This window comes from Lissotriton helveticus, chromosome 5_1 (assembly GCF_964261635.1).
Source record: "Lissotriton helveticus chromosome 5_1, aLisHel1.1, whole genome shotgun sequence".
In the NCBI taxonomy this organism is placed as follows: Eukaryota; Metazoa; Chordata; class Amphibia; order Caudata; family Salamandridae; genus Lissotriton; species Lissotriton helveticus.
In genome coordinates, this window is record NC_136065.1 from 1609938865 (window position 1) to 1609949683 (window position 10819).

At 45.2% G+C, this 10819-nt stretch overlaps 1 protein-coding gene across 1 annotated transcript; it reads left to right on the forward strand.

Annotated features, from left to right (window-relative positions):
• Positions 1–9432: 9432 nt before the first annotated feature.
• Positions 9433–10374, forward strand: LOC144752721 (olfactory receptor 11L1-like). Its single transcript, XM_078640581.1, has one exon. The coding sequence runs from the start codon at positions 9433–9435 to the stop codon at positions 10372–10374; it is 942 nt and encodes a 313-aa protein (XP_078496707.1).
• The last annotated feature ends 445 nt before the right edge of the window (positions 10375–10819 follow it).

A 10819-nucleotide genomic window follows, 5' to 3' on the forward strand; every position in this document is an offset into this window, starting at 1 on the left:
TCCTTATGGATTTTGTCCAAAACACTTCTATCCGGGATTAGACCTTCCCAGGAATGTCCCAGGCAAGACCCGCCAACCCACCCGCAAAAAAACACGCGACAACACCCCCAAACAGCGAAAAAGCTAAATCTCATACTTACAATATCTCTCGGCCTTCTGGTCCAAACGCGCTGTGCAGCTACTACCAGCTAGGTCATCATCAATCATCATAACTCCTGTTTTCCACCACGGATTTCCTGAAAAGCAAATGCAATCAAGATTAGACTGTCGCAGCAGTGCTTCGACAGAGACCCCGGCCGCAACCCACCCACGAACAGCAGGAAGCCCCCCAAAACGCTACATTGAGCAAGATGTCCGAAGAAATAGCAAAAAAAAGGCTTTTCCTTAAGGATTTTGTCCTAAACACTTCTATCCGGCATTAGACCTTTCCAGGAATGCCCCAGGAATGCCCCAGCCAAGACCCGCCAACCCACCCGCAAAAAACCACGCGACAACACCCCCAAACAGCGAAAAAGCTAAATCTCATACTTACAATATCTCTCGGCCTTCGGTCCAAACGCGCTGTGCAGCTAGGTCATCATCAATCATCATAACTCCTGTTTTCCACCACGGATTTCCTGAAAAGCAAATGCAATCAAGATTAGACTGTCGCAGCAGTGCTCCCAGACCCCAAAACTCACCCACAAACACCCGGAACCCCGCCAAAGAGCACCTCAAAGGCAAGCAAGTCAGCAAAAACGGCAAGAAATTTCCACCTCATATTTGGTCCAAAACACTTTTATCCATTATTAGAGCTTCACAGCAATGGGCCCAAATCCGTCAACTCACCCGCAAAGAAGTAGAACACCCCCACAAGTGCTGAGTCTTTCTTCATTGGGCGTAATCCAGCACTCTGCTTTGAGGGAAATCGCAGTCTGGAGGAGGAGGATAGAGGAGCATGTTCTTCAGAACTTGTGAACCTGAGGAATGTAGACTGCGGCACCTTCAAATCAATAAGCAAACAAGTGAAGACAGTTCTGCTGATGGTCTTGTTTTTAGGATTAGGTGATTAAAGTTTGAATTAAATTAACTGTGCAAAACAAAGAAAGAGAGACACACAGGAATAAAAGTGAATAAGGACGAAAAAGAAAGTTATTGATTCATTGTCTCATTTTCAGGGCTCGGTGTCAGGGAATAAGAAGAAGATTTCGTCATCATACTCTGCGAATTCAGGCAGGATGAGGTCAGTGTCACCGAACAGAGAACAAATCCCCTCATCTACGTTGCCGTCCTCCTCGTCTTCATGCGGCGTGCTTTCTCGTACTTTGTAATCTGGTGGTATGAGGTGCTGATTCATCTTGATCATTGTCAGCCGCTCCACATTTTGGGGCGAGAGGCGGCTCCGTTTGGGAGTTACAATGCCACCAGCAGCACTGAAAACACGTTCAGAAGACACACTTGCAAGTGGGCAAGACAAATAGTTTATAGCCAGGTTGGAGAGCTCTGGCCACAATTGTTTTTTCCCATGCCAATACTGCAATGGCTCATCATTAAGAAAGACCTCTGTTGAGTCATTCAGATAGTCCTGCACCATCGACTCAAGGTCATCAACGGTTCCTCCACTTTGCTTACTTTTTGCTGTGCCTGTGACATTTTTTCGAGAACCATACCCCATCAAACTTAGCCAATCCTCCTCCGCAGCCACTGTTAGTGTTGTCATTGTGTGTGGTGCAGATGATCCACTTGCCGGTGTCTTTAACGGCTGAGAGGTCACTTGTGCCCCAGCCACAGGTGCAGAAGTGGATTCTTGTGACTGGGGATGGCCTGCTGATGCTGATGCTGATGTACTGTCTTCTCCTTCAATAACCTGCCGTTCTTTTTCAAACCTCTTGGCTGACCAGGCTAACCAATGTTTGTACTTTTGAACATCTGCATCAGCAAAAGGAAAGAATGCTTCGCCTGCCAGCGCCTTCTTGTAGCGTGGATCCAGAATAGTAGCACAAATGTAATGCTGTTCTGACTTGATCTTTTGAAGACGTTAATCACCACGTAGGCGCTCTAATAATTTCTCAGACAAAATAAAATGGTCTTTTTTTTTTCATCTTTTTCAAACTCAGAAGACACCGCCATCAGTTGGTGCTCCAGCATGCACAACAATGGGATAGCTTTTCCCAAATTACAGTCCTCCTGGCTGACTGCACGCGTGAAGAACTCAAAAGGACGAAGCATGTCCGTCAGGCTTTTAACTATGTCCCATTGCGCCGCACCCATCCGCATGTCCTCCTTCTGAGATGTACCCTCTGTGAAGAAATAGTGATCGAGTACCGTATACTGCTCATACAGACGCTCGAGCATGTAGAAGGTTGAGTTCCAACGTGTTGCCACCTCCTGGATGAGTGCTTTCACTGGTATTCGACTTTGAAGTAGCAGCCTCCTCAGATGCTTCCGGGCCTTAAAAGAATGGCTGAAATGGTTGCACATTTTGCGGCAGGTGGCCATTACCGCGAACGCTGCAGTATCTCTATCACTCAAGAATTTTTGAACTACCAGGTTGATACAGTGCGCCAAACACGGCACTCTAAAATAGCGACCCAGCGCCATGGCCTTAACTACATTGGCGCCATTATCCGTGGAAACATAACCAATCTGGCGTTTTTTTGGGGATAGCATTTTCAAGACCTTTTTGTCAAACTCGTCCAAAATGTTTTGGGATGTGTGACTTTTCTCCAAGCCAAACATGGCTAGTGTTGCATGTTTCCGAGCAGCTTTGAAAACTTTGTCCGGGTCAACACCTGCGTTTAGCTTTGCTTTAACACCTGAAAAAGAGACCCAGTGTGCAGTGATGAACATGTAATCAGCGCCTGCGCCACTGGTCCACATGTCTGTTGTCAGATGTATTGTGTGAACAGCACTCTTCTGCAAAGCTGCCCCAATCGCCTCCAGCACATCTTCATGTAGTGCTGGAACCGCAACTCTGGCAAAATAGAACCGGCTAGGAACCTTCCATTTAGGGCAGAGCGTTGCCACTAATTCTAGAAAACCTACCGCTTCTACAAAAGAAAAAGGGAGAAGGTCCACAGCTAGCATTTTAGCCAGCTTAGTGTTATACAGACGCGTCAGTGGGTGGTTGCGATCATATGGCACGTCTGAAGTAAGCATTGTTCTAATGTTGCCCTGGACCAAGCATTTACGGGCTGATAATGACTTCGTTGACCCAATTTTGCTCGCTGGTGAACTTTTGTGCGTTGGTGTCTCACTCGCTCCAACACTCTTAGTGTGCCTCACATTGGGTGTGCTGCTGACAGGGGTACTGGGTGTAAGGGAAGTGTTTGACACGTCTTCTTCCTCCTCGTCATCATCAGATGCAACATCAACGTTTCCTTGAATTCGGCCTTTCTTGATCGCATCTAGGTGCGCAAACCATTGGACAGTGTGCTGTCTCCTAAGATGACCTCTCTGGCCTCCGGTACCATAGTTGGTACCTGGCTTACCACGACTAACTGCAAGCTTACAAAGGGTACAAATGGCAAACTTTGGATTTTTTTGACAAACAGTAAAGAAGTCCCAAACTGGGGACTTGAAGTGTCTGTGGGACCTGGAGGAGGCGGCGATACTGGTGGTGGTGGTCATGAAGCTAATGCCAGATGAAGTGGAGGATCTGGATTGCACAACTTTTGTACGTTGTGCACTTTCACCGCCACTAATTAAGGTCGAGGTGGATGGAGGTCTCTTCTTGCCAGAAAGAAATATGGAAGCGGGACGAGTTGGTGTACTACTTAACTCCAATGATTGTGGTGTTTCCACTTCCTCCTCATCGACAACATCATCATCATCACGCTCAGCAGCTCTTCGGGCTAGGGTCAAAATGTCTGTTTGCTGCATGCCCGCTGGGGCTGCAGTGACCTTTATGATGACTGGGTCGTCGTTGGCAGAGTCTTCATCAGCAGCAGTATCCACCACTTCTTGTTGAGCCTCATCACACTCCATAACTCTGAGACTTTGGACGAGCTTCCTTTTACGCTTAACTACCTTTGTCGGATCATGGTGTGCCTCACTCTCAGACGGCAGTGGTGCTGGTTCCCAAGTTTGATCCGTATCATCAGAAGGAGGTGTGCTTGAAGAAGATGTAGACACCACCTTTGATCTCTTCCTTGCTAGGGGTGTGGAAGACAATGAAGGATCATCAGGAGGAGTGGCTTCCTCAAATGATACCTCGCCTTGATTGTCGATTTCCTGATGTGCCCCTACTTCGGGAGGAACAACTATTGTGGGCACTTGTGACCCTCCATGCACCTCTGCTTGCGCATCTCCTTGCGCTGCCTCTCCTTCCACATGTACTTGGGCTTGTACTTGCACATGTGATTGTTGTTGCGGCTGTGGTTGTTCAACACTCGTCAGATGAGCTACAACAACATGTGTTGATTGAGGGACATTGCTGCTGCTTTCTTGCGATGAGCCAACATCACTGGTCGATGGTGATTGAAGAACTATACTGGCTGCCTCTGCAGCACTCAAGGGCTTGGACTTAAGTTGGTGTGGTGGTGGTGGTGGCACTGAGCCCAATGGAGCTGGGTGCTGCTGCCAGCTTGGTCCCCAGCAGATCCCGCTGCTGCTGCAGGCATACTTTTTTTTTTACTCCCAAAAAAAGGGGCGGGTGGCACACCAGTCTCCTTGGTAACTTGCTTCTTCTGCTCCTTACTGGCACCTTTCTTGCTAGAGGAGCTACGGGTTACTTTTTTTGGGGCCATCTTCTTCAGAGCAGGTCAGAACAGCAGGCAGCAGTTGCACGAGTTGCAGAGTTGTCTGTGTCCAGACGTGACGTCGCGTGACGTTATGCTGCACACACACACCGCTGCAGGACTTCTTCCTGGCACTGGTGGTTCTCTTGAGTCTTGTGCACCTAAAAGCAATGGAAGACAGAGGAACATCAGTTCAGTTATACACCCCAAAAAATCGACAAAACACAGAAAAATGAGCACAATCCCATGCAATCCATGATGTTTATATTGAAGACACCCCACAGAAAGACTAGGGCCATGCAAGTATGCAACACTCACTACCCCTGGGCATAATGGATGAAAAGTAGGCAAAATAAGTGCAGGCCTCAGACACTGCCTCTCTTCAAAATGGCCCTTACACCCCAAGCACATGTTGCCTGTACCAGCCAGGACTCAAGATGGCCACCACCACCACCCACATGGCCACAGTCCACATCAACAGTACACCCCCCAAAAACAGAAAACCAGCCAGAAATCACCTCAATCCAATGCCATCCATGATGTTTACATTAAAGAGAGTGAGACCACACTACAGGCACACTCAGTCCATGCACCACTACCCCTTGGCAAAAGGCCCCACCAGCAGCCCCAAAAAAACGACAAAAAACAATAAAATCAGCACAATCCCAGCCCATCCATGGCCTCAATGGTGTTTAAATTCAAGAAGACACCCCTCAGAAACACTAGGCCCATGCAACACTCACTACCCCTGGGCATAATGGATGAAAAGTAGGCAAAATAAGTGCAGGCCTCAGACACTGCCTCTCTTCAAAATGGCCCCTTACACCCCAAGCACATGTTGCCTGTACCAGCCAGGACTCAAGATGGCCACCACCACCACCCACATGGCCACAGTCCACATCAACAGTACACCCCCAAAAAACAGAAAACCAGCCAGAAATCACCACAATCCAATGCCATCCATGATGTTTACATTAAAGAGAGTGAGACCACACTACAGGCACACTCAGTCCATGCACCACTACCCCTTGGCAAAAGGCCCCACCAGCAGCCCCAAAAAAACGACAAAAAACAATAAAATCAGCACAATCCCAGCCCATCCATGGCCTCAATGGTGTTTAAATTCAAGAAGACACCCCTCAGAAACACTAGGCCCATGCAACACTCACTACCCCTGGGCATAATGGATGAAAAGTAGGCAAAATAAGTGCAGGCCTCAGACACTGCCTCTCTTCAAAATGGCCCCTTACACCCCAAGCACATGTTGCCTGTACCAGCCAGGACTCAAGATGGCCACCACCACCACCCACATGGCCACAGTCCACATCAACAGTACACCCCCAAAAAACAGAAAACCAGCCAGAAATCACCACAATCCAATGCCATCCATGATGTTTACATTAAAGAGAGTGAGACCACACTACAGGCACACTCAGTCCATGCACCACTACCCCTTGGCAAAAGGCCCCACCAGCAGCCCCAAAAAAACGACAAAAAACAATAAAATCAGCACAATCCCAGCCCATCCATGGCCTCAATGGTGTTTAAATTCAAGAAGACACCCCTCAGAAACACTAGGCCCATGCAACACTCACTACCCCTGGGCATAATGGATGAAAAGTAGGCAAAATAAGTGCAGGCCTCAGACACTGCCTCTCTTCAAAATGGCCCCTTACACCCCAAGCACATGTTGCCTGTACCAGCCAGGACTCAAGATGGCCACCACCACCACCCACATGGCCACAGTCCACATCAACAGTACACCCCCAAAAAACAGAAAACCAGCCAGAAATCACCACAATCCAATGCCATCCATGATGTTTACATTAAAGAGAGTGAGACCACACTACAGGCACACTCAGTCCATGCACCACTACCCCTTGGCAAAAGGCCCCACCAGCAGCCCCAAAAAAACGACAAAAAACAATAAAATCAGCACAATCCCAGCCCATCCATGGCCTCAATGGTGTTTAAATTCAAGAAGACACCCCTCAGAAACACTAGGCCCATGCAACACTCACTACCCCTGGGCATAATGGATGAAAAGTAGGCAAAATAAGTGCAGGCCTCAGACACTGCCTCTCTTCAAAATGGCCCCTTACACCCCAAGCACATGTTGCCTGTACCAGCCAGGACTCAAGATGGCCACCACCACCACCCACATGGCCACAGTCCACATCAACAGTACACCCCCAAAAAACAGAAAACCAGCCAGAAATCACCACAATCCAATGCCATCCATGATGTTTACATTAAAGAGAGTGAGACCACACTACAGGCACACTCAGTCCATGCACCACTACCCCTTGGCAAAAGGCCCCACCAGCAGCCCCAAAAAAACGACAAAAAACAATAAAATCAGCACAATCCCAGCCCATCCATGGCCTCAATGGTGTTTAAATTCAAGAAGACACCCCTCAGAAACACTAGGCCCATGCAACACTCACTACCCCTGGGCATAATGGATGAAAAGTAGGCAAAATAAGTGCAGGCCTCAGACACTGCCTCTCTTCAAAATGGCCCCTTACACCCCAAGCACATGTTGCCTGTACCAGCCAGGACTCAAGATGGCCACCACCACCACCCACAAGGCCACAGTCCACATCAACAGTACACCCCCAAAAAACAGAAAACCAGCCAGAAATCACCACAATCCAATGCCATCCATGATGTTTACATTAAAGAGAGTGAGACCACACTACAGGCACACTCAGTCCATGCACCACTACCCCTTGGCAAAAGGCCCCACCAGCAGCCCCAAAAAAACGACAAAAAACAATAAAATCAGCACAATCCCAGCCCATCCATGGCCTCAATGGTGTTTAAATTCAACAAAACAGTTGTATCATGCACCCCTAACCAACCCTGGTCCTACTGGATACTGTGGCTACCAACAATATAATTTATTTAATGTTCTGAAAAAGTTCCAAAATTGTACTTGCAGCAACTGTAATGCCCCAAACAAACTTACTTGTGAAAGTTGATTTCTAATCCAAAAGTGATCCAAAGACAGTCAAAAAGGCCTCAAATCCAAATATCCAGCAGCACCCACAAAAAGTAATCCTTCCAGCTCCAGATCCAAATGAAAGTGACCAGGAGATGGACAAAGCACTGGGAGGAGCCTGCTGGACAGGAACAGGAAGTTGGAGACTGTGGGGCACTTCCTTCCTCCCCCCCCCAAAAATGGACTCCTTGCAAAAAAAAAGGCCATGCAAATGTCAACCTGAGGAGTGATTCTGATAAAAATCATAATTTTCTGAAGGTTTATCCTGTTTGCTGGTGATTTTCTTGTGCAGAATTGCAAAATCTCTATTTCGCGAGTGCGAGATTGTTCCTTTCCGCCGCAACTACGTGTTCGCAATTGCGAACTCTCGCGAGGTATGCTGTGCAAGGTGGCAAGCCGCGATTACGTATTCGCGGGCGCCAAACTCCCGCGGGATCACGCAGCAAGATCCAAAATGGCGCGGCACTCGCTAAATATGATCGAGAAAAACAACTCGGCAAACGCTTAATGACGGAAAGTGAACGCCGTGCACCACGCCGCGGCCCGCAACCAAGCAAAAAATCCGCCGCGAGCGGATTCACGGATTTTCGACAAATTCGCGAGAGTTCGCGGATTGCGAATTTGCCGAAAATCCGAAAAATCCGCGATCGGAGCGTATTTTACGCCCATGCTTAGTCCTTACTCCAGACAGGATTCTGCCCAAAGACATTTTGCACGTGTTTAAATTCTTTGAAATGAAATATTGAAAATAGGGTTATATTGGGTTGCTGGGGTGAAGAATAAAGTGCCTTTGAAATATTTATTCTAAGAATAGTATTTTTTATAAAAGAACTGAAAAAGGGAATATCTTATATTGTTTTATTGTTTGTGCCATGTAGTTTGTAAGATGCCTATAAACACCGCACACATGAGTAACTTACACAGTCTGTCAAAATGAAATAGGGCATTATATGTAGATGATTATAATTAGTTGCCATTAGATTACTTGCAATATGTACACGGACGAACTAGCTGACCATTTGAATGCTGTGCCAAATCCGACGGACTGGAACCAAAACAATTAATTTTTTGGTCCAATTGTTTAATCATTCATTTTGAAAAAAAGCGTTTTTTTGTTTAGTTCACAAACAATACAATGAAAAGACAAAGAGCAACACTTCTAAATGTGTGCTATTTACAAAGAGACATAAATGAAACACATCACTTAAGTGAACTAAACAAAAACATGCTTTTTCAAAAAATTAATGATTAAATAATTGGACCAAAGTATTAATTGTTTTGGTTCCAGTCTGTCGGATTTGGGACAGCATTCAAATAGCCAGCTAGTTCTTCTGTGTACATATTGTTATTGACCCATTATAGCTGTGCGACATAGGGTCCACCCCGTGTTGTATATAATCATTAGATTACTTGCATCACTCAAAAATTAATAATGAATGATGAAACATATGAAAAGATTTGACACATGGAAAACGTCTTTAATGAAAGACACGCATGTTAAGATTTTACTTTTATTTTTACAACTTGTATCCACTTTTGATCATTAGATCAAATTGTTTCATTTGGGGTCTGACCCATTTGAGAGATGTATGGAATTCAAGAAATTAAAAGTATAATTGAAAAATAAATGTAATGTACGTCTCATATTTGTCTGCTCTTTAACTTAATTTCTCTCCATTTTAATTAGATGATGAATGAAACAAAGACTCAATGTTCAGAAAACAAGACAGAAGTCCCAGAATTCGTCCTCCAAGGTTTTCATGTCTTGCCGGAGCTGAAGCCTTACATTTTCACATTTTTTTAGCTATTTACATAATAACAGTTTTTTGGAATATGTTGATTGTAGCCATTGTGTCAGTAGATGATTACCTTCAATCACCAATGTACTTCTTCCTAGGCAATTTATCATTTTTGGAAATCTGGTACATGACCACTACTGTACCAACAATACTAAGCAGCCTAGTAAGAGAGGGTTTCACTGTTACACGTGCTGCTTGTGTTACACAGTTTTATTTCTTAGTTTTTTTTGCAACCACTGAGTGCCTTCTGTTAGCAGTAATGGCTTATGACAGGTACTTAGCTATATGTCTTCCTTTACATTACTCTCTCTTCATGGACCAATTCCTCCAAATTCAACTGGTTTGGTTTGCATGGGTAATAGGATTCATCTTTGCTTCAGTCTCTACTTGCTTAGTGAGCACATTAGAATTTCCTGAGCACAGTGAGATCAATCATTTTTTCTGTGACTTTGAACCTTTTGTAAAGACCGCCTGTTCTGACACGTTTGTGGCTGAAGTGACAACTTTTGAATTGTCATTTACTATATCATCAGTCCCACTATTGTTGATAATTGTATCTTATTTCCGCATTATCTGGGCCATAGTGCGGATATCTTCATGCACAGGGAGACACAAAGCCTTCTCCACCTGCAGCTCCCACCTTGCAGTGGTCATCATGTACTTTGGGGCATTAATTTTACTCTACGTGGTTCCATCAAATGGACAGACCATTGAACTGAACAAAGTCTTATCTCTTCTTTACACTGTGGCTACTCCACTTTTCAATCCTATTATCTATACTCTAAGAAACAAGGACATCAGGCAAGCCCTAACAAACTATGTGAGGAAATTGTTACCAATAAAATGGATCTGAACATTTCTGACACTATTGGAAAAGGTATTTGGTTGACTGTGACAGCAGTGATGCTCAGGCTACTTTACTGTATTTACTTTTAGGATGTTTTCATTTAAAACTTGACTAGAATTAATACGTAATTGACTAGTATATGTAAGAAATTGTGTTATTAAGGGTGTAAAGGCCTTCACAAGTGATAACATTGCAGTTTACATTTGTAGCACTTGACTCAGGGTAGTGAGGCAAAGCCGCCCAAGGTGTACTCTGGGGAGGTGAGCTAGTACCACAGTCTTTAAGCATGCAACAACTAACACTTAAAAATCTTTGTGTTCTAATCTTTATTCAGCATGAGCCAGACAAGTCAGCTACCAGATATAAATAATAGATGTTAGGGATAAAATGAAAGAATAAAAGAATCATCACAGTTGGCAGTGCGCAATTAATGAAAAAGGTAAAACAACAT